Source organism: Thermobia domestica, chromosome 1, assembly GCF_964235325.1.
Source record: "Thermobia domestica chromosome 1, izTheDome1.hap1.1, whole genome shotgun sequence".
Lineage (NCBI taxonomy): Eukaryota > Metazoa > Arthropoda > Insecta > Zygentoma > Lepismatidae > Thermobia > Thermobia domestica.
In genome coordinates this window covers 339,894,080-339,920,443 of record NC_137454.1, presented here as the reverse complement: position 1 = coordinate 339,920,443, position 26,364 = coordinate 339,894,080, and the positions used below count along the sequence as shown (strand labels likewise).

At 31.6% G+C, this 26,364-nt stretch overlaps 1 protein-coding gene across 2 annotated transcripts in view; it reads right to left on the bottom strand.

Annotated features, from left to right (window-relative positions):
• Positions 1-561: 561 nt before the first annotated feature.
• LOC145663570 (uncharacterized) overlaps positions 562-26,364 on the bottom strand; it is a 38,103-nt gene continuing 12,300 nt past the window's right edge. For both annotated transcript variants that reach the window (XM_081729682.1, XM_081729690.1), the window contains exon 3: positions 562-3,696. In XM_081729682.1, coding sequence (XP_081585808.1) covers positions 2,496-3,696 — 1,201 coding nt within the window. In that variant the 3' untranslated portion in view covers positions 562-2,495. The remainder of the gene's footprint in view (positions 3,697-26,364) is intronic.

Below are 26,364 nucleotides of genomic sequence, written 5' to 3'. Positions count from 1 at the left end.
AGACTTTGTATACTTTCTCATCTGAGATACGTGGTCCCTACAAAAGATTTGCCTTCTTATATTTCCGAACTAGCGAGCAGAAAATGGCGTCTGACGTCCCAGTCTTAGACGCAAGTTTCCAATCTCCGAACATGGTTGCTAGGAGGATGAGATGAACAAGCTGTCGCTAAAACGTAAGATTCATATAGGAAAGAGTTTATTAGAAAATCCTGTTCTAAGCGTGACCCATAACCCGGCTACATTCTATGTGTTTTCTATCATACGTTGAACTGAGACAAAAGACATTACACAGACACGTCAACACACACTCACGTTTACAAGGTAACACACACACGGATACACAATGACTATAAAAGATTTGGGTGGGGTTACACTTTGTTTCTACGGACAATCACCCTCCACGCAATTAATTCACATAAAAGATAAAACTCACACACACACAGATATATATAGAGTGAAACGTGCCTCATTTCTACTTACGCCGGGAGCTAAGGAAGTAGCATAGAATTGGGATTACAAACCGGAAACACTCCATGTAAACAGAATACACATTTGATCCAATACATTTCAAAAGGGATATAATTCAGGTAGTGATTTTCTGGATACAAAACTGTCTTCGATTATCAAACTTCTCGCATTTCTTACTATCGCATTGTTTCTGTTCTTATCATTGGTAAACTGCTAAAATATTACATTATATATATATATATATATATATATATATATATATATATATAACTTTCAAGAATGGAATAGGAATATAAAAACATCGGACATGAAAAACTTTGTTTCTACTTAATCTTGTATCACTATCAGCACACTACACTAAATCCGCTGAATGAATTTTTTACTCTTTAACATATATGCATGTTTTCTAGATATGCAGCTTTCCCTCAAGTATTAAGAGAAAATTTTTTTCTTTTTCTATGTTCCTGCCCGAAATCTTACAGGGACCAGTATGCTTAAGTAAAACATACACGTTCTAAATCAACAAATAAGCAAACAGTTTACGGGGTTAGTAACTATGAAGAAAACAGCACATTGGTCAGTAATTTTTACGAGATATTTCTAATGATAGAATGAGATATTCATCCAGATATAATAATTTGTACAAATAGGGTATATATGGATAGTTATATATACCAATATATATATGTGATATCAAAGGTTAATTAAACTTGTTTTATATTAAAGTCCGCTCTGTTACGTTCTAAGTCTCACTTGTAACCTATCATTTGGATGTCAACATATGCGTTAGCAAGGCATGAATTTGAATAACAGTGTGTCTATTTTCTTAGTACGAGGTTTTTCTTCTTCTTCCTCTACTAGCTGTCTTGCTAAATATGACTTTTTAAGGAATCGTACTTGAATCTTACAACATGCGAAGATCTTTAACTTATTAAATTTGTGTTCGGACACCTAAATGCAGAAAAAAAACCTATTTCCGCTCACTTGGCATGCCCCTGGAAATTAACCTGTAAAAATTAAGATGTATGTTACAATATTTAAAGAAATATTAAATTCGTTTTCATACCCCAAGCGCTTGAGGTTTCTTGCCCGTACGTACCAACATGGTTTTCGGTAAACGATATCTTTTTAATCAGTTACGGCAATTTTGCTGCTTGAGGTTTTACACTTGTATGTGTGAACCTTTGTTACGAAGCTGGAACTTTTACAAAACCTTTCCAAATTTTTGGTAGGTGTGAGATTTTTCGCCTAGATGGATCAATGTTTTACCAAATCTCATTAATTAATAAATTCTTTTTAACAGTCTTAGCATTTCAAAGGTTTTTCACCTATATGTGTGAAAAGGTGTCTTGCCAACGCTGACTTTTTAATAAATCCCATTTTACACTCTTGGCACTCTAGAGGTTTTTCATCTGCATGTGTGAGCATGTGCCTTTCCAAACCTAATTTTTTACTAAATGCTTTTCTACACGCTTGGCATCTTGACAGCTGTATATATTAACATGTGTGTTGCTAAACTTAAATTTGAGTAAAACCCTTTCCACACTTTTGATGCGTTTAAGGTTTCTCACCTGTATGGCCAAAGATGTTTTACTAAATTTGAATTTCGAGTAAATCCGTTCCAAACTCCTGGGACAGGTGAGATTTCGCAGCTCTATGTACTTACATGTGGTTTTGAAAAACAGATGTTGATATGATTCACTCTGCAGACTTTTCGTACGTTAGGAATTTGTGATGTACTTATTAACAAATGTGCTACTGGGTGAGACTTCTTAAGAAATCCTTTTTGACCCTCTTGGCATATATGAGCTTCTCACCTATATGTATTAACATGTGTGATGCTAAACCGGATACTCAGGTAATCTCTCTCCACACTCTTGGTACGTTTGAAATTTTTCAATTCTGTATTAAAGAGTCACATGTTTTAACAAACTTTAACTACTAGTAAATCACATAAAACTCTTGGCACGTATGACGTTTTTCACCGGTACGTCGTAACATATGTGCTACTAATCATGATATGGTAATTAATCCCTTTCGACACTTTTGGCATATGAAAGTTTTTGACCTGTATGTATTAACTTGTGTTTTCCCAAATGAGAACTCTGAGTAAATCCCTTTCCACACACCCGGCACGTATGAGGTTTTTCACCTGTATGTATTAACGTGTGTTTTATCAAATCAGATTTAGCAACAAATCCTTTTCCACAGTCGTGACACGTAAAAGGCTTTTCACCTATATGTATTAACATGTGAGCTGCTAATCGTGATTTCGTAATAAATCCCTTACGACATTCTTGGCATATGTGACTTTTTTCACTTGTATGCAATAACTCGTGTTTTGCTAAATTCGAAATATAAGTAAATTTTCTTCCACACCTTTGGCAGATGTGAGGTTTTTCACCTGTATGTATTAACGTGTGTTTTACCAAAGATGAATTTTCAATAAATTGCTTTCCGCACTCTGCGCAAATGTAAGGTTTTGCACCTGTATGTATCAACACATGTTTTGCTAAATTATATTTGAAAGTAAATCTCTTACCACACTCCTGGCACGTGTGAGGTTTTACGCCTGTATGTATTAACATGTGTTTTGCCAAATACGAACTTTCAATAAATCCCCGACCGCATTCATCGCAAATGTGAGGTTTCTCACCTGTATGTTTTAACATGTGTATTGCCAAATTATATTTGTTAGTAAATCCCTTTCCACACTCTTCGCACGTGTGAAGTTTTTCACGTGTATGTAGTAACATGTGTTTTGCCAAATTTGAACTTCGGGTAAATCTCTTTCCACACTCTTGGCACGTGTGAGGCTTTTCACCTGAGTGTATCAACATGTGTTCTGCCAAATGACATTTGTAAGTAAATCCCTTACCACACTGTTGGCACGTGTGAGATTTTACCCCAGAATGTATTAACTTGTGTCGTGTCAAATTTGAATTCAAACTAAATCCCTTTCCGCACTCTGGGCAGTTGTGAGGTTTTTCACCAGTATGTACTAACATGTGTGCAGCCAAATTTGACCTTCGATTAAATCTCTTTCCACACTCCCGGCACGTATGAGGCTTTTCAACTGAGTTTATTAAAATCTGTGTCGGCAAATCTGATAGAGTAAATCCTTCGTAAACTTCTTTGTTACTGAGAGATTTCTCACCTGAATGAGAAATCGTTTCGTTTTGTTCAATGTACGTATCTCCTTTTCTGAAAAGAGTATGATTATGGAACCTGCAAGGAAAATTCAATAAACTCGAAATGGAAATAAAAAATATGAAACAAAAAAATCAAACGCTGGCATAAAAATTACAGACTACTAGGAAGTCATTTATTTTGTATTATACTTACCTTGGATGTAAATTATGAAATATATTACTGCTGTATTATATGAAATGTGAAAATTTGGAATTTTGAACAATTGAGAAGTTTACATAGCAGTTATATTCTCGAAAGACGGGAATTCCCTGTGTCGCAATTTGGTAACATTTAACATTTCGAAATCACAATTAACTCAAGTACATATCAAGGAACACTGTTGTGCAAAACGATTGTAGCATTTCTATAACTGTTTTCTGTAACAATATAATTTGATAATATATTTGCAGGAATTTTTTAATACTGTTACTATGGGTATAATCGGGAAATGTGTATTTTGGGTAAATTTCATAGGAAAAAGCTATAAAGACGAGAATCAGAATGCCTTTGCCGATTACACAGATACAAACATTATAAGAAATAGCGAAAGAATTCGTTTTCAAATTATATACCCACAACAACATATTTATCGACATGCGACAATAATTTTGGACGTCAGTGTACATATGATGCACTATGAAATGAACATTATTTTACAAGTAAAAATGCAGCTAGGAAGTGAATATGTCATCCCTGTGCAGGAAAATTTATTAAATGAGAGACTTGTTGCAATTACAACTACCATATACTGTTGCTATAATTAAAGGGAAAAATGAAGGCTATAACCACTTTTAAATTTTGCAAAACATGCGTCAATTGAAGCTCTATTACAATAACTGCAGGTGCTTTGAATATCCTCGGATTCCTTTAATATACTATATTTTAATCCACATTACCATCTTTTTGTCCATTGATATACATCTACGTGGTTAAAAGTGATACATATCTAGGCACTTTTTCGACATAAAACCTTTCGAGAAACGTCGAGCTTCTAATACTTTGTAACTTTTCACATCTTTATAAGAAATATGATTATGAATGTAAACTTCGACCCCAGGATAATGAGTATATGCAGTGTCCGGTGTTAGTCTTCCTGCGGTTATTAGTGTTAGAAGCTTTTAGAGGAGTTTCATAGCTTCGTAGGCTGTAACGTCCTTATCTTGCAACACAGAAAAACAAGTGTGCTATTCTACATTGCTGTTAACCCTTTCAATTAATATTTGTAATAACATCATGTAATGACATCGGACGAAAACAACATTCTATACTTAGTTACCAACAGTGCTATTGCAAGTTATGTTAAACAACATCTCCCGGGTATTATTGGCATTGCGGTAAACTACAGTTCTTATTATTTATTAATTTAAAAGTTAAAAGAGCGTGTCAAGATAAATGCACCATTCTGTATTTTAAAAAAATGAAAGAAACGTGATATACATTACATTATAAAGGGAAAGCAGCTGAGTTCTATGAGATAAATTTTCTACCTCGAGTGAAAACATTCAACTCGCTTTTAATCATGTCACTTTTATTGAAATGGGTATCGTAAGAACAGAATTAGAAATGTACGTCAAAAAATATAATCTCGCAAGTACATCTTAAAGAGAGAGAACTTAGTACACGTGCTTATCATTCAAGATGAACTGTGTCGTGCCCAGTTTTGGAAAATACTGTATTCCCAAGAAAAAGAGCTGCTTTGTAGTTTTCAGTACGTAAATTTCACACACACCCTCAATGATAACCTCAGGAAACGATTGAAATTAAATTATATACTGAAGTTATCACTGTCTCCGACCGGAATGAGGATTCTATGAGTAAACGAACGTATATAAATTGTAAGCTAAAACTAGGTATTTGACGAGAGTATTGTCAGGATAGTGAAATCTTGTACATAAAATCATTAGTAAAACCCTGTGGGAGAGTGATGTACGCTTTAAGGGCTGAAAGCGAGATATTTGTGTAGTTTTATTAATATATATCAAATTATCTTTTTGGAGTATGATACAAAATTAATATATTACGTACAGACATCTATCATACATCAACTAATATGGCTTAGTGGCCACAGTTTTGTTAGCACAGAAGAAATTTTTTAAAAAAAATTAGGCTTTCAAGTGGACGTCACCAAATGTTATTCAGATGTGAACACCTACATTCTAAACACCACATATAGTCTTGTTTTAAAATTCTAACATGTGCAACGACTTACATTTAAACGTTCTTATGCCCTGACTAAACAAAATTTCTTCCGACCAAAAAGGTATTTTCATAATTTTTCTTCCAAATGTCACAATTTTCCAGTTCCTGACGTATCGCTTTACTAATGCGGAGTAAATTACTTTTGGGGAAAATGTGTCCAACATTTACACTTTTTCTGTGTAATTCATACTCATGTATTTAATTCTCGAGTTATTACACTAGAATATCCATGCGACAAGACTTTGTAAATCTTCACTAAGTACATCTGTTTAGTTTTAAAGGGTTAGTGCATTTAACAACTTTCTAAACATCCGCTTGAGGCAGTAAAATATATGACACTATATATCTAATGTTATAACGAATACTTAATTTTTACAAACTGTTACACCGACGAAAATAGAAAAAGAATTCACATTTAAAACAACTTTATAGAAAATATATTCCGTTATATAAAAAATATGAAAATATGTAGAATGACAGTGAAAGATAAAAATGTTTCGGTCAGGTACTGTTCCCTATAATAGGAAACGTATTACCGGACATTGACACTACTCAGGAGCGTATAAGTATTCAATCCTGATACGCAAGGCCTGGTGTAAGGAGGTTTATAGCAATCTACCGTTATGTTTGGATACTTATTTCAGTGCCAAACTGTCTCACCTCTTACAGCGCTACGAATTAGGTTGCATTATTGATATGTTCAAATGCTTGCGATCCCAATAATACAGTTTAAGCTGAAGAAAAAATAATATTTAACGAAGTATTGCAAGTGTTCAAAAGAAATATTTATACAAAACACTAGGGATGGCCAAAATATCCGAATAACGGATATCCGGATAAGAAACTCTCCGATTTCTGTTTTTGAGGAAATGGATATCCCGATAATGGATATCCGGGTGATGGGTAACCTTTTATATCCGGATGACGGATAACAGATAATACCCGGAAGACGAACATATGGCTAACGGATAATAACCGGGTGATGGATAATATCCGGATAACGGATAAAACAGGGATAAAGGATCACATCCGAATAACGGATAATATTCGGATGACATAATATTCGTTTAATAGATAAATGATAATATCCGGATAAAGGACAATGTCCAGATGACAGATAATGTTCGGATAACGGATAATATCCGGAAGACAAATAACGAAATATCCGGCTAATGAATGATATCTGAATTACGGAGAATATCTGTGACGAATAAGATTATTAATGATTATCTGGAAGTAATTATTGGTAACTAAAATAATTGCAAAATAGCGTTGCTCAAAATTTTACAATTGGTTATTAAATTAAATTACTTTATTACAGGAAATATAGGAGTAGGGGATAAATGTATGTTGTAGCGCACTTTCACTCCCACCCATCAATAACATAGCGCACCCCTGCTTCCACATATCTTCTAATTTACCCCCTAATATTTTTTAACACTTCCTATCCCCCCAAATAACTTCTATCACATCTTAAACAACTTCTATCTTACTCATAATAACTTCTAATGCATTCCACCACTAAATCTAGTTACAAAAAATCACTAAATCTGTTACAAAAAATCATTAAATCTGGTTATAACCGGTTTTGACTTCAAAAATCATTAAATCTGGTTATAACCGGTTTTGACTTCAAAAATCACTAAATTTGGTTATAAAAATCACTAAATCTTGTTACAAAAGCAAAAAGATCACTAAATCTAGTTACAAAAAAGTCACTAAAACTAATAAAAAATAAAAAATCACTAAATCTAATTACAAAAAATCACTAAATCTAGTAAAATAAAATTAAAAAACACTTTTATGATATTACCATAAAAGTTAACTAAATTCTACATAATTACATAATAGTTACAAATTAGTATATTGATAGTTACAAATTAGGATATTGATAGTGAAATCTTCTGTTAACTTCATTCTCTATTGAAAATAATGATTTCTTAAACTCAGTCCATTGATCATAGTTCAAAGTGAACAAACATCCATTGATTTGAAATACTATTTGCGTTTGATCTTGTACATCTTTCACAATCACATTGAATGAATTAGTAAGGATAAATTTCTTCTGAGGATCCATACTAACAGCTCTTTTTTTATAAGATTGTTTTTATTTGCATCAATTTTGTTACATACAGAACTCGTCAGTTGGATAATTATCTTTTAAACCAGTATATTTGATTTTTAATCCATCTTTAACAATTTCATCAATCATCTTATCTGTTAAGTTTTTTTATAAATCTAGGTGGAAGAAAGAACTTAAACTCTTCACATTCAACTAAAATGCTTTTTCCAAATTTAGTTTTAATCTTTTCCATTTTCTCAATCTTATATTTTGTATCTAATTCTACTTCTCTTAATCCAATAACTTGTTTTTGTTCAAGACTTCCAAGCTTGTTTAAAAAATCAATGTGTTTTGCCATATTTATTATATAGAATTTTTTCTAATAGTCTCGGATTTCGTTAAGTATGTCATTGAGTCTCTTAACAATATCTCTTACATTTTCATCTGTTAATTAACCATACATGAGCTTAATGACGATGTAATAATATCAATATCAATGCCAATGTCAATGTAATAATATCAATGTAATAATATCAATACCAATATCAATGTAATAATATCAACATCAATGTCAATATCAATGTCAATGTAATAATATCAATATGAATATCAATGTAATAATATCAACAACAATATCAATACCAACGTCAATATCAATGTCAATGTAATAATATCAATATCAATGTCAATATAAATGTCAATATCAACATCAATGCCAATGTCAATGTCAATGTCAATATCAATGTCAATATAATAATACCAATATCAATATCAATGTAATAATATCAACATCAATGTCAATATCAATGTCAATGTAATAATATCAATGTATTAATATCAATATCAATATCAATGTAATAATATCAACATCAATATCAATGGCAATGTCAATGTCAATATCAATGTCAATGTAATAATATCAATGTAATAATATCAATATCAATGTCACTATAAATGTCAATATCAACATCAATATCAATGTCAATGTCAATGTCAATATCAACGTCAATGTAATAATATCAATGTAATAATATCAATATCAATGTCAATATCAACATCAATGCCAATGTCAATGTAATACTATCAATGTAATAATATCAACATCAATATCAATGCCAATGTCGATGTCAATATCAATGTCAATTTAATAATATCAATATCAATGTCAATATCAACATCAATGTCAATGTAATAATATCAATGTAATAATATCAATATCAGTATCAATGTCAACATCAACATCAATGTCAATATCAATGTCAATGTAATAATATCAATATCAATATCAATATCAATGTCAATAACAACATCAATGTCAATATCAATTTTCAATGTAATAATATCAATGTAATACTATCAATATCAATGTCAATATCAATGTCAATGTAATAATATCAATATAATAATATCAATATCAATGTCAATGTCAACTTCAATGTCAATATCAATGTCAATATAATAATATCAATGCAATAATATCAACATCAATGTCAATATCAATGTCAATGTAACAATATCAATGTAATAATATCAATATCAATATCAATGTAATAATATCAACATCTATGTCAATATAAATGTTAATGTAATAATATTAATGTCATAATATCAATATCAATGTAATAATATCAACATCAATATCAATGCCAATGTGAATGTCAATGTCAATATCAATGTCAATGTAATAATATCAATGTAATAATATCAATATCAATGTCAATATCAACATCAATGTCAATGTAATAATATCAATGTAATAATATCAATATCAATATCAACTTCAATGTCAATATCAATGTCAATATAATAATATCAATCTAATAATATCAATATCAATGTAATAATATCAACATCAATGTCAATATCAATGTCAGTGTGATAATATCAATGTAATAATATCAATATCAATATCAATGTAATAATATCAACATCAATGTCAACATAAATCTGAATGTAATAATATCAATGTAATAATATCAATATGAATATCAATGTAAAAATATCAACATCAATATCAATGCCAATGTCAATGTCAATATCAATGTCAATGTAATAATATCCGTGTAATCATATCAATATCAATGTCAATGTAATAATATCAATGTAATAATATCAATATCAATGTCAATATCAACATCAATGTCAATATCAATGTCAATGTAATAATATCAATATCAATGTCAATATCAACATCAATGTCAATGTAATAACATGAATGTAATAATATCAATATCAATATCAATGTCAATGTAATAATATCAATGTCAATATCAATGTCAATGTAATAATATCAATATCAAAGTCAATGTAATAATATCAATGTAATAATATAAATATCAATGTCAATATCAACATCAATGTCAATATCAATGTCAATGTAATAATATCAATGTAATATCAATATCAATGTAATATTATCAACATCAATGTCAATATCAATGTCAATGTAATAATATCCATATCAATGTAATAATATCAACATCAATATCGATGCCAATGTCAATATCAACGTCAATTTAATAATATCAATATCAATGTCAATATCAACATCAATGTCAATATCAATGTCAATGTCAATATAATAATATCAATGTAATAATATCAATATCAATGTAAAAATATCAACATCAATGTCAATATCAATGTCAATGTAATAATATCAATGTAATATCAATATCAATATCAATGTAATATTATCAACATCAATGTCAATATCAATGTCAATGTAATAATATCAATGTAATAATATCCATATCAATGTAATAATATCAACATCAATATCAATGCCAATGTCAATGTCAATACCAACGTCAATTTAATAATATCAATATCAATGTCAATATCAACATCAATGTCAATATCAATGTCAATGTAATAATATCAATGTAATAATATCAATATCAATGTCAATATTAACATCAGTGTCAATATCAATGTCAATGTAATAATATCAACATCAATATCAATGCCAATGTCAATATCAATGTAATAATATCAATATCAATGTCAATATCAACATCATTGTCAATATCAATGTCAATGTAATAATATCAATGTAATATCAACATCAATATCAATGCCAATGTCAATGTCAATCTCAATGTAATAATATCAATATAATAATATCAATATCAATATCAATGTCAATATCAACATCAATGTCAATATCAATGTCAATGTAATAATGTCAATGTAATAATATCAATATCAATATCAATATTAACATCAATGTCAATATCAATGTCAATGTAATAATATCAATGTAATAATATCAATGTAATAATATCAATATCAATGTCAATATCAACATCAATGTCAATATCAATGTCAATGTAATAATATCAATGTAATAATGTCAATATCAATGTCAATATCAACATCAATGTCAATATCAACATCAATGTAATAATATCAATATCAATATCAATATAAATGTCAATATCAACATCAATCCCAATGTCAATGACAATGTCAATGTTAATGTCAATATCAATGAAATAATATCAATGTAATAATATCAATATCAATGTCAATATAAATGTCAATAGCAACATCAATATCAATGTCAATGTCAATGTTAATGTCAATATCAATGAATGTAATAATATCAATGTAATAATATCAATGTCAATATAATAATATCAATATCAATGTTAATATAAATGTCAATATCAACATCAATAATAAATATATTTAAACATATATATTTATTATTTACTTAATAATTATTTATAATATTAATTAATCTACATATTAACTAAGTATGTATTATATTATAGGAAGAAGTCAATATGTAGAACATGTATATATTAAATTAAACAAATGATATTATAAGATATAGTATATGATTTAATAAACGATTATGTTTAAGTTGGTTTACGTTTACGTTCGTTTATGTTGGTTTCCGTTCGTTTATGTTGGGTTACGTTCCTTTATGTTGGTTTACATTCCTTTACGTTGGTTTATCTATTTAATAAAATTGATCGCTTAATAAACAACGCATAGTCGAACAAATGACGTTAGAACCTATAAAAATTCCGTGGTATTATTGTGGGATGTATTATAAAAATAAAGACTTAAAACATTACTTTATAAAAGGTAAATTAACTTTTGAAGACGAAGAAGAACGAGGGTTAATATTTTTATATGATTATTTACGTTATAGTGTTTATCAAAAGGCTTATGTGGAGATAATTAAATATACAGAAAAAGAATTAGAAGAATACCTTTGGACGCAGTGTAAGTTATTAGATGAGATGGAAAGTATTTAAACAACGATCTTGTGATTTGTTACCTATTGGTTGGAAATACATTCAAAAAAACATTATTAAAAGAAGGTTGATTATTGGCCGATGCTAAATATATTTTCAGAAGATAATCCTTTTTAATTGTTTTTGTATTTGCGCTTTTATGATTAATACCATAAATTTACCTTTAAAAGTTAATTTACCTTTTATAATGTAATGTTTTAAGTCTTTCTTTTTATAATACATACCACAATAATACCATGGAATTTTTATAGGTACTAACGTCATTTGTTTGACTATGCGTTCTTTATTTAGCGAGCAATTTTATTTAATAGATAAACCAACATAAAGGAATGTAAACCAACATAAAGGAACGTAAACCAACATAAACGAACGTAAACGAAAACCAACTTAAACGTTTACTAAATCATATACTATATCTTATAATATCATTTGTTTAATTTAATATATACATGTTCTATATATTAACTTCTTCCTATAATATAATATATACTTAGTTAATATGTAGATTAATTTATATTATAAATAATTATTAAGTAAATAATAAATATATATGTTTAAATATATTTATTAATGATGTTGATATTGACATTTATATTAACATTGATATTGATATTGATATTATTACATTGACATTGATATTGGCATTGATGTTGATATTGACATTGATATTGATATTCATATTATTACATTGATATTATTCCATTGACATTGATATTGACATTGATGTTGATATTGACATTGATATTGATATTGATATTATTACATTGATTTGTTACATTGACAGTGATATTGACATTGATGTTGATATTGACACTAATATTGATATTGATATTATTACATTGATATTGATATTGACATTGATGTTGATATTAACATTGATATTGATATTATTACATTGATATTATTACATTGACATTGATATTGACATTGATGTTGATATTGATATTATTATACTGATATTATTACATTGACATTGATATTGACATTGATGTTGATATTGACATTGATATTGATATTACATTGATATTATTACATTGACATTGATATTGATATTATTACATTGATATTATTACATTGACATTGATATTGACATTGATGTTGATATTGACATTGATATTGATATTATTACATTGACATTGATATTGACATTTAGGTTGATATTGACATTGATATTGATATTATTATATTGAGATTAACATTGGCATTGATATTGATGTTGATATTATTACATCGATATTATTACATTGACATTGACATTGGCATTGATGTTGATATTGGCATTTATAATGATATTGATGTTGATATTATTACATTGATATTATTACATTGACATTGATATTGACATTGCCATTGACATTGATATTGATGTTGATATTATTACATTCATATTATTACATTGACATTGATATTGACATTGACATTGACATTGATATTCATGTTGATATTATTACATTGATATTATTACATTGACATTGAAATTGACATTGACATTGGCATTGATGATATTGACATTTATATTGGCATTGATATTGATATTATTACATTGATATTATTACATTGACATTGATATTGACATTGACATTGACATTGGCATTGATATTGATGTTGATATTATTACATTGATACGCCATTACATTATACGCCATTCCTAAGTCCAAGTTTTCAAATATAGTATGTCCCTGTAAGGAACTAAGAATTTCTTCAACAGGAAGATATCTAACTTGTTGTAATGTTATGCTTATATAATTTTCTCAGATCAAGCAATATTCTCAGTCGTTTGCCATTTTTCTTAGGTATAACATGTAAAGGATTTAAATGAACGCTCTGTGAGGGCCTTATTATATTATCTAGCAACATTTGACTAATTTGTTTTCTCAGTTCTTCTTTAAACCTATATGGAATGATATACGGTTTAGTTACATTAGGATTTTCGGTATCAACTTCAATTACATACACAAAATTCTTGCAATATCCTGGAATAATATAGAATACATTTTTGTGTTTATGAAGTATTTCTTTAAATTGATATACAAAATTTCCACGCGCTTTACCAATATACCTCACAATTACGTCTACTATAAGAACGAAGAAATAAATTTAAGTGGAGTACTTAGTTTTGTACCATCCAGAAAAGAACCGAAAAATGACCATTTTAACTAACTCAGAATGTGTAGACGTTTTGTATTACTCAAACAAGCGAAAGAATAAATTTAGGTATCCTACTTTTTATACCAATGAGAAATGCCATTTTAACTACCTCAGAATTTCTGTACCTTTTTTTCCATTCAAGTAAACGAAGGAATAAATTTGGATAAAGTATTTAGTTTTGTACCAACCAGAAAAAGGAAGTGAATAGTGAATAACATTTTCGTGGATTATTTCTTTTTGTAACTACTGGAAATAGTGAAGAAGAGTCACCTTAACTAGCTTAGAAATTTATATCATCTGGTACTATTTAAACAAACGAAAAAGAACCATTTAATTAGCTCAGAATTTCTGTACCTTTTCGTTGTATTCAAATAAAATAAAGAAATAATTTCAGTGTTTTACTTTTTATACCAACAAAAAAATGAACGTCCAGTTTAACTAGCTGAAAATTTTATATCATATTGTACTGTTTAAATAAACGAAGGAATAAATGTGAGTAGTTAGGAATAAATATGAGTAGTTATTTAGTTTGGTACTTACGTAAGGAAAAAAGGCCAAGAAATACCATTTTAATTAACTAGGGTTTTGTATCATTTCAGGGTATTCAAATAAACGAAGGAATAAATTTAAGTGGCCTATTTTTTGTCAACCCTAAAAAGGACAATTTTAACTAACTCGGCATTTTATACCTTTCTGAGGGCTTCAACGAGAAATGTCATTTCTAGCTGGCTCAAAATTTTATATAATTTTGAACTACTCAAACAAACGAAGGAACGCATTTGAGTGAGCTATTTAATTCTGTAAGAACCAGAGAAAAAACCGAAGTAGAATCATCTTAACTAGCTGAGTATTTTATACCACTTTGTGCTATATAAATAAACAAAGGGATAAAATTGTACTAACCAGAAAAAGCGAAGAAGGACGATTTTACTTAACTCAGAATTTATGTACCTTTGTACTAGTCCAATAAACGAAAAAAACATATTTGGGTGTTCTACTTTTTATACCAACCAGAGTAAAACTGAAGAAGGACCATTTTAACTAGATGAGTATTGTATACCTTTTGTTCTATTTAAACAAACGAGAGTACAAATTTATTTCTTTGTTTATTTAAATAGTACAAAAGGTAAGAAATACTCAGCTTGTTAAAATGGTCCTTCTTCTGTTTCTTTCGTTTATTTGAATACTACAAAATGTTATAGAAATTCTTAGTTAAATGGTATTTCTTTCTTTTGTAGATGTTAAAAAATTAAAATTAAATAGATCACTCAAATTTATTACTTCGTTTGTTTAAATAGAACAAAAGGTATACAATACTCATCTAGTTAAAATGGTCCTTCTTCAGTTTTACTCTGGTTGGTATAAAAAGTAGAACACCCAAATATGTTTTTTTCGTTTATTGGACTAGTACAAAGGTACATAAATTCTGAGTTAAGTAAAATCGTCCTTCTTCGCTTTTTCTGGTTAGTACAATTTTATCCCTTTGTTTATTTATATAGCACAAAGTGGTATAAAATACTCAGCTAGTTAAGATGATTCTACTTCGGTTTTTTCTCTGGTTCTTACAGAATTAAATAGCTCACTCAAATGCGTTCCTTCGTTTGTTTGAGTAGTTCAAAATTATATAAAATTTTGAGCCAGCTAGAAATGACATTTCTCGTTGAAGCCCTCAGAAAGGTATAAAATGCCGAGTTAGTTAAAATTGTCCTTTTTAGGGTTGACAAAAAATAGGCCACTTAAATTTATTCCTTCGTTTATTTGAATACCCTGAAATGATACAAAACCCTAGTTAATTAAAATGGTATTTCTTGGCCTTTTTTCCTTACGTAAGTACCAAACTAAATAACTACTCATATTTATTCCTAACTACTCACATTTATTCCTTCGTTTATTTAAACAGTACAATATGATATAAAATTTTCAGCTAGTTAAACTGGACGTTCTTTTTTTGTTGGTATAAAAAGTAAAACACTGAAATTATTTCTTTATTTTATTTGAATACAACGAAAAGGTACAGAAATTCTGAGCTAATTAAATGGTTCTTTTTCGTTTGTTTAAATAGTACCAGATGATATAAATTTCTAAGCTAGTTAAGGTGGCTCTTCTTCACTATTTCCAGTAGCTACAAAAAGAAATAATCCACGAAAATGTTATTCACTATTCACTTCCTTTTTCTGGTTGGTACAAAACTAAATACTTTATCCAAATTTATTCCTTCGTTTACTTGAATGGAAAAAAAGGTACAGAAATTCTGAGGTAGTTAAAATGGCATTTCTCATTGGTATAAAAAGTAGGATACCTAAATTTATTCTTTCGCTTGTTTGAGTAATACAAAACGTCTACACATTCTGAGTTAGTTAAAATGGTCATTTTTCGGTTCTTTTCTGGATGGTACAAAACTAAGTACTCCACTTAAATTTATTTCTTCGTTCTTATAGTAGACGTAATTGTGAGGTATATTGGTAAAGCGCGTGGAAATTTTGTATATCAATTTAAAGAAATACTTCATAAACACAAAAATGTATTCTATATTATTCCAGGATATTGCAAGAATTTTGTGTATGTAATTGAAGTTGATACCGAAAATCCTAATGTAACTAAACCGTATATCATTCCATATAGGTTTAAAGAAGAACTGAGAAAACAAATTAGTCAAATGTTGCTAGATAATATAATAAGGCCCTCACAGAGCGTTCATTTAAATCCTTTACATGTTATACCTAAGAAAAATGGCAAACGACTGAGAATATTGCTTGATCTGAGAAAATTATATAAGCATAACATTACAACAAGTTAGATATCTTCCTGTTGAAGAAATTCTTAGTTCCTTACAGGGACATACTATATTTGAAAACTTGGACTTAGGAATGGCGTATAACCAAATATTATTAGGGGAGAGTCCTCGACCATTTCCAGCTTTTTCATTTGTGGGACAGTTCTATGAATACAACCGAGTAGTCTTTGGTTTGATTAATGGAAGTGCTGGTTTAGCTTCATGTCTAAATAAAGTGTTCGGACAAGATTCACGAGCAAACGTAACACTTTATGCAGATGATATGTTAAAAGTGGGAAGAACACTCGAGGAATATTAGAAAAATTTAGATATCGTCTTAAAATGTTTGGGAAACGCTGGTGTGACTGTTAATCTAGAAAAATCATTTTTTTAAGAAATCTATTGAATTTCTAGGGTATATAATAGACGCTCAAGAAAGGTTTCAGTGAATCAAAAATCCAAACTATTAAGGATTTACCAGCTTCAACAAATCTGAAACAAACTCGGCAAGTTTTAGGGTTATTCAATTGGTTCAGAACCTTTATTTTCTGTAGCTAATAAGGGAATTCCATGGCAATGGGACGTTCTACAAGAAAGTTTTTATAAATTGAAAGGGTGTATTACGGAGAATATTCGTTTGAATCACTGAACGGTTTGATCGTCCGTTTTATGTAAATGTGACGGATCGTTATCTGAAATTTTGGCATCTTTCGGCAACCTAGTCCTAGTGTGGAAGAATCAGCAGTCATACATTGTTTTATTCGTACACTGAAGGGTATAGAACGACAGAAATTGAACTACTTGCGGTGCGTCTTGCTCTCCAAAAATTTGATCCATATGTAAGTGGTTGTTATTTCATAGTTTTAACTGACCATAGTTGCTTACGTCATCTAAAGAAAGCTTAACGGTACAACAGTCGTTTGTTGCGATGGTCACCAAAACTTCAACCTTTTGACTTTGAAATACAACATATTAATGGAATAAGTAATGTTCCGGTAGATACGTTGTCAAGATAGTTCCCAAACGATAATCACGAAGTGTTGTCAATAAATGCCTTCAAAATTTAACAGGATGACATAGAGAACTGTCCATTGAGGAGTTGAAAGAAGACTAAGAGAATTATGAAGATTTCTCCAAGATTATGTATCATTTAACTTCTTGCCCTCAGGATTGTAGTTGTTCTCATAATTGGAATTCTTTGTATCAAATGTCTGATGATGTACTTTTGATTAAAGATTTCAAACTTAAAAATAGCAAGAAAACTTACATTCCCCTGACTCTGATGCCTAGCATATTAAAAGCATATCATGACGATCTTGGTCAGTTTGGAAATTTCAAAGTGGTCATTCTTTCATTTCAATTGACTTGTATGGACTTCTTCCTCGAGCATCTACTGGTGATACTTTTCTCTTGAATGTCATGGATGTTTTTACAAGATATTTAGTGGCGTATCCTTTAAGAAGGCAATTTCATCTGCAATTGTTCATCGAAATTTGAATGGATATATACCACATTCTGGTCCGATTGACCATATTTTGTACGATAACCGTGGACAATTTCGCAGTAATGTATTTATCCGTGGGATGAATAATGCAAATATTAAAATACATTTTGTTACTCCATACTATCGTTGAGAATGTTCATGGAATTCTTGGTATGTTATTTCGACACTGTTGCAAAAATAAACACATTGAGTGCATTAAGTATATCACAGAAATTACCTACTTTTTAAACTATTCCGTTTCTGATACCTTGGGAGTTGCTCCGGCGAATATTCAAAATGGAACTGATTCGATAAAAACCATAGAACACCATCTTAATGTCAAACTTAATGAGACTGATGAATTATTCATACCTTATCAGTATGGTACATTTTCGTAGAACACGAAAATTTCTTTTGAGAAATCAAAAAATTAAACATCAACAGACAGGTAAATCCAAGATTCAGACCAATGACTTGTTTTTTGTGACGTACATCCATAAAGTAATGCATCATTGAAGAGAACTTAAAAGTTCTGTGATCACTATGCTCGACCTTATTTATGTATGACACAAGATACCCATAAGGTTTTCGAATTAAAGGATGTTAAGACTGGTAAACTTTTGGGTTTACGAAATATTAGGAACTAAAATTATAACGTTCGTCAAATCATACCAAAAATAAATGGATGGAATTAGTTGAAAACTAGTTAATTTGGAAGTCTTATCCACAATTAATATCGATAATATCGAAGTTTCAGATTAATCCTTAGTGAAACTATTTTTTTATCATGCGATTATTCGTTTGTGATATTAACTGGTTTATGTTTTATTTCACTTCGAATATTGTTTTGATTTCCTTGTAATTTTACTTTGCTCATATTCTATGAGTTACACCTACGCATCAATAGAAATATTCTCTGTCAAACTTATGCTAACTATGCCTGAATAAATAAAATAGGTTACGTTCTATTTTAACATACACTAACTTTATAGTTAGTATGTATAAATGGACTCGAATTAAAGAATGTATTTAGGAACTAAAAATCACCAACAAATGTACCACATTTTAAATATCTTCTTATCGTCGATAATTTTAGATTTAAAGTAAAATTAATTATGGAATAAATATGAAAATGATATTGAGATAAGGTGGTAATGATATGTTATTTTATGAATTGTAATTTTTACATATATAAGGGTTATTCAAAAGCTAAGGTAACTATTGTATTCCAAATGTCTACCGGTCCAGGATTGTTTCTTTTATTGTGAACAATGTAAAGAAGTTTCAGTAAGTCGAGAGCCATTTACAACGATAATATATAATTCTTATGTACTTTGTCACGGGCTATATTTCGTGACCATTCTATATACTCCTAGGTCCTTCTTTCGATTCTCCTTAACTTTATTGGAAGCAAAATTTTATAATTTCTTTCTTTGTTCTACATATGCATTGCTTATAGGAACAACAATCTTAATGTTTGATTGCTATTTCCTTTAAAATCGTCCAATTTACCTCAAGGAGTGAGTGATTCAAGAAGAGAGGAAATAGAGAGATAACGGTTCGTTGACTAATGCATTCTAGTTTCATCCAAACCTGTAAATTATGTAAACACTTCGTTTTCTTCCTCACGCAAAGGCATCGGATGATTAGGCAAGAAAACGCAAACAACAAACAACTCAAGGTTATGTTGCAGGACCAGTGCATACGTGACCTAGTTTGCAAGAAACCGGATATTGGCTCGATATGAATCAAGTAATGCCACAATTCAGGAAATGTCAGTATGATAATGTCGTAAAGTTTGGGATAGGAGTGATGTGATGCTTCCGATCAAGTGAGATACCATCTCCCGAATATCCGACTTCTCCCTCTCCCTCCTTAGTCAATCACTTATTTTGATTGTTGAAGTAAACAGATTCCGGATAAGCAATTGCGTATGTCTCTTTGTCCCATCTTTCTTCCCTCCTCACACTGACACGCAAAGAGGAGACTCATCCTGCTTTCTGGAAAAAATCCAGAATATCACACCACCACCTGCGCCACCAATGACGGAGTCGGGCATAATAAAATGACCGAACCCGTGAAACATAGTGTGAGTGAGTGAGTGAGTTGAGTGCGATTGAAAGTATAGTGTTCGTCAAGTGTCAACACCTTGTACGAAGCCTAACATACGTTTTCGGGTAAATATGTTTCTGTTTTAAGTTTTTTTCTTGGCAGGCAGCCTCGGAACAAATTCAATACGGCAAAGTTCTAGTGGAGAACTCTCAACTAAATACATTATCTGTCAAATGTTAGAATAACTTAACTCTTTGATTGATTGAAAACGATTTCAATTAATATCTGTCATTGTAATTTGTAATTTTGATTTTTACTTTATTCTGTTATTACTTAAGCTTGATGACAGACAAGATGTCATAATTTGTCAAGGCTTTCACAATATTGTCTCAGTACTCCTCTGATATATTCTGAGTTTTGCAAACTATGTTTTCTTCTTTCTCTTTCTTGTTATCTTTATTTTATTTTAATAAATTGTATATTGATAAATGAAGAAAAAGAGTTCTTCCTTTATACTAGATCTAAACCCATCCTTTCCAGGATAGCAATGTAGGGTACAACTAGATGGGTGTATCTTGATCCCTATATCCCTAGACAAACTTTAACCTCTAGTATCTCATATTTCTCTGCCTTCTGGCCGGGAAAACAGAGGCGTGAGATCTTTAAGGGCTCAGCCAGGATAAGCCCTTGTACCTTTTCCATTGCCTATTAGCTTTTGTTTAGAGTATGCCTGCCTCTATTTTAGTGTAAGAATGTTATTGTGCATCCATGTTGTATTCCATGAATATTTTTTGAGAATATGTTAATCATTATTCAGCATATGGGCTGTATTTTTGTCACTAGAATTTGAAGTTCCATTCTGTTTCGGTCATGTCCTTCTTTATGCAGCGGTCTAAGGTCAAAAATTCAAAAACCTCACATTCATCAAGTGTTCGGCCGCAATGTTCACAAGTGCACTGTTTGCAATGTGGAGTTATTGCTAAGAATGATGAGGAACTGCAGAGAACGCCATGTCCAGGAAGGCCTACGGTTGGGTCATTCCTCCCTCAAACAATTCATGAGGAACCATTGGACACTACTGAATATAAGATGGTGTCGAAACCCGCACCGAAACCACGCACCGTATTCTCAGATTCATCTTCGGATTCCCCTCGGAACATGTCAAGTAGCTATGAGTTTCATAACCCAATGGCTGCTTCAACTCCTCAGGACCCTCTAAAAATACCAAAAGAGGAAGTTGCATCTCCTCTACAGGTACAAGTACAACCAGGTGACATCCCCAAACAGGATGAACATCGTAAGGAAGAAACCCCTGAGGCTTCATCTTTCACACCTCGTGTTGAGTTAGGTACCCAGGAATCTAAGTTAGAATGGGCTCCTTAGACGAATTCCAACTTAGAGCCCGAGTACTTGGAGCAATTCCTCGCGGTAGTATCATATACACTCGCGGCAGTGCCCATGTGGCAGTATTACAAGAGATTCTACAAAACAGATTTGTTATGAATATTAAAGAAAACTTGCCTGGCCCATCTATAGATGACATGCCACCCTCTACATGGGAATGTCCCCTAACTCCTCTCCATCTACACAACAACCCATACTGTCCGGTCACAAGTTTGTATCAAATGTATCGGTTATTTGTAATCCGAGCTCAGTACGGTGATGTTGAAGAAGTATGGAACTTTGAAAATATGGAGTAATCTCTGGTATTCGGTAGAATATTAGGGTTTGTTCATAGTTTATCCTTAGTAAAAAAAAAAAAAACAGTGATGTTCCTTGCACTTTCATGGATATGCTCACGTTGTAGGTCCGCAACCTGGATTCGAAGTCCAAATTTGACTATTGAACCAGCATGCCAAATCAACCACACATCGCAGCAAATAACGTTCTATATGAGATCGAGGAGTGGATCGAAAATATATGGCAGTTAAGTTTTAAGGGCATCCCATCCAAATATGTAAACGAAATAGTACCAAGAGCAATTCGAGTATTTCTATCACTCGAGGCATATAATCGTTACGAAGATTTACAATGTAAGTGTTTGTTTAATATTTGGCTTTTTGTGACAAAACGTAAATTATTAATATTCTTCCGCAGATTGCGAAGGGAACATGGATTGGCGTTCAGAATCAGGATCTGCTACAACCGCCATAATGAATGTTTTGTCATTTGCGCGGTAACTAGAAGTATAACGTGGCATGAATTTATCTTAGGAGAGAATTGATTCTCCTAATTCTTCTCTTACAGATGGCAAATTCACTAACTCAAGCTATATTGCTCATCTGCATCTTGATTACTTCAGCTGATTAGAATCCATCTACACCATAACAGTAACCACCGGTGCGTTTTGGAACAAGCTCTCTCAGGTAATTACCTATGAAGCTACTATTCCTTTAGTCTATCATCAACAAGTCACTCAACTCCCAAATCTAAAGCAGAACTCTGCAATTAGTCAGAATCTTAAAGATGAAATTTGCCCAATAATCAACAATCATACACTCTCTTATTGCTGATTAGTCCAGCATGTTGACGAATTGGCGACTATTATAGAATCGCATAATGTGAGTAGGTTAAGTTTTGATATCCTTGAAAGCCGAACTAAGCGTAGCATAGATTTTTTCGGCGATGTTTTGCATTGGTGTTGTTCTGTAGCAACGGATGCCATAGTAGACAAAGTAGCAATCAGAACAAAGGAATTAGAATCAATAGTTGAGGCCATGAAATCAGAAATTTTCTCCGAACATCGAAATTTAGTTTAGTTTGTAAATGCTAGTAAGAATTTTAATGTTCAGCTAAAATCGTCCATTACTCAATTAGAACAAATAAAACGCACACAAAAGTCGTTAAAGCAGGCACTGGAAAATGACACTGAACGAAAACAGTTACTCCTACCTACCTATGCTATGCGACTTTACAATTCGTTAATTCAACATATGAAAGATTCGGAAGTTCAGGCAATCATTACTCATTGCATGTCTCAACGCATACCACCTTCTATAATTTTTCCATCTCAACTTAAATTAGACCTCACTAAACTTCAAAATTGATTACGTCAGCATTCTTATGTATTAGAAATACCCGTTTCTGATCTATTAAAGTACTATACCGTTCCCATTGCAAGTTGTCATTATTTTCAGGATGACGTAAGCATTGTCCTAAAAATTCCGATAACTAAGGATAATGGTCCCGCAGAAGTATATGAGTTAGTAACCGTGCCATACAGGTATGAGAATGCTACCTGTATAATTTCTCATCAACCCTCAATTCTTGTAAAACGTGATCAAGGCATTTCAATTTTAGCTGCAGATAAACTAGCTGCATGTGATCCTAAACGAAAAAGTCTTTGCTTTCTTCCAGCCTACCAAGGGGACTCAGTTCAATCACCCGGTTGCGCGCGAACTTTATTTCAGAGTGCAACAGTTGAAGAAATTAGCAAGTATTGTGTATTTCGTTGTGAAGAAGGAACAGGCTTACTTATCACAGAGATCGAGCCTAACTTATATACTATCACGAATTCACCGAGCGAAATTTTTATAGTGTCCCAAGAAAAAGAAAACTGTATTAAATTTGGATCCTACTACAGCGGGAGCATATCAGTTGTCACTACCATGTCAGTGTAAGGCACTCATCACTGATGATCATGTTATTCCACCTTCATTCCCATGTCCTGCTACAAATGACCGAGAACTAACACTAAAAATTTTAATACCTGCTCCTTGGTCAAAAGTTCCATCACTAAAATTAAAAGGGCCAGCGTTTGCAAGTTCAGAATATACACATCTCAATCAGTGCCTTGACACCAATTGGTCGGCCAAGATACCCCATTTCCGAATTTCGAAAACATATTCGCAAACACAATTGCCGTTACATGAAGTTCACATTTCTAACATTCAATCTCCACGGCCTTATTTGTCAATTATCTATGTATGGAATTTAGTACTCTCGATAATAGTATTATGGGTTCTGTATCAGCTACGGCTTCAACTGTTTTCGCCTGTATTTCTATTGCCATCAGCACACGCAAACTTAATGCACGAAGTTATAGAATCCTTATCATATGCTCTATTGGCTATTCTTATTTTTGGGTTCTGTCTATATTTTATTTCATACTTATGTTGTAAGAAGTTAAGACCCTTACTTTCCCAAGTACGTCCGCTTCAACAAGAGACACTAGAGGCGGACACTCAACATATGACTTCCCTAGGAACTCCTCTACCAACCCCACGCGTCACTAGACATGCAACATCCAGTGAAACGTCCATCTGACTATTTATTTTTTGTATGGCTTGTAGCAAATTTGTAATGACCCAAACTCTTGAAATACCAATAGTTATTCATGGTGGTTTGAATATGCTACCTTTTAATTCCCCGATTTTCTATGAATCATCAGTGGTAACTCTTTTTAAAGTCGAATATCCAGAAGATGTCTCATCTTCAATTGGGTTTAGTAAACTGAGCAATCCTTTTCCTTGGAAACTATTTCGGCCGACGACCCGTCAACCGGTTTATACTTTCACACAATTACGCGTTTGCATACTAAACGTCTATTATTATCTCATGATAATATCAACCACATCTATTGTGCGTTATTTTCATTTGCTAATGAACCATGGTTCTTTACTAGTCGGAATAGAAAAATTAATTCTTCTGAAGAATTTGAAAAACTGTTGACAGCTTGTCAAAGAAGAGTAGTGCACCCAAGTTTCCTAGATTTTGACGAATTATCCTCCCTAGTAGATCGTATTCAGGCTAGACTAGCTTCAAAAGGAAAAACCTTAACTATCATTCCTGAAGACCCGGCTTCTATATTCAATTATCCATTAGCAGAATGTCTAATCTCTTCCACTTACGCCGTAGTAGGAATTAAGTTACCTGTCATAGAGCGGAATGTACGCGACCAAGCTTATGTAGTATCACCTATTGCATTCCGGAACGATAACACCATTTGTCATATAGAAATGCCGCAATCATTTATAGTATATCGACAACCAGGGGACCAGCTTTTGTACACTAGTTGTGACATTCATAGCGCATTATTGTGTCTATTGACTCCTCCGCCCATGACGCTTTTACCATATGTTGAATGTATAAAGGCTCAATTAAAAGGCATCACGAAAGATATTAATAAGTTTTGTAAATGGACTTGTTTTGCGAAGCCGTATGAAATGTCTACAAGTTACTTAAACTATACTACTCTATCACTGATGATTACGCATGAACAAACCCTAACAGTTACTTGTCCTACAGTTGACATCCCTCTGAGGGCCACTCAGAAAATTGGTGCTACTATCGTGCTACTCGGTGTTTCATGTACACTTTCTTTTCAGAATGTAACCCTACGTCCAAAGTTTCCTTGCCTCTCAACATGTACCTTACAGGCTAAAATCCATCATGTGATTCCATCCAAATGGATAACCCAATATCCTTTATCAGTGCCAGCAGTGTTGATTCCTTTACTTTATGAACATCCCCTACATGAAGAGTCTCGTACGTCATCAAACGTATTCGTGTCGCTGAGTGTCAGCATCAATATTCTACTATGCATATTTCTTATGACTCTCGGTGGTTTATATTATGGTCTTTCGATTCGCAAACCTACACCTCCCCCTCGAGTAACATGTGCAAATCAAATGCACCAGCGAGCTAACCGATCACCGGAATTTGAAACACCACGTAATGCCCAACCGGCCGAGTATATGGCTGTATTGTAAACCGG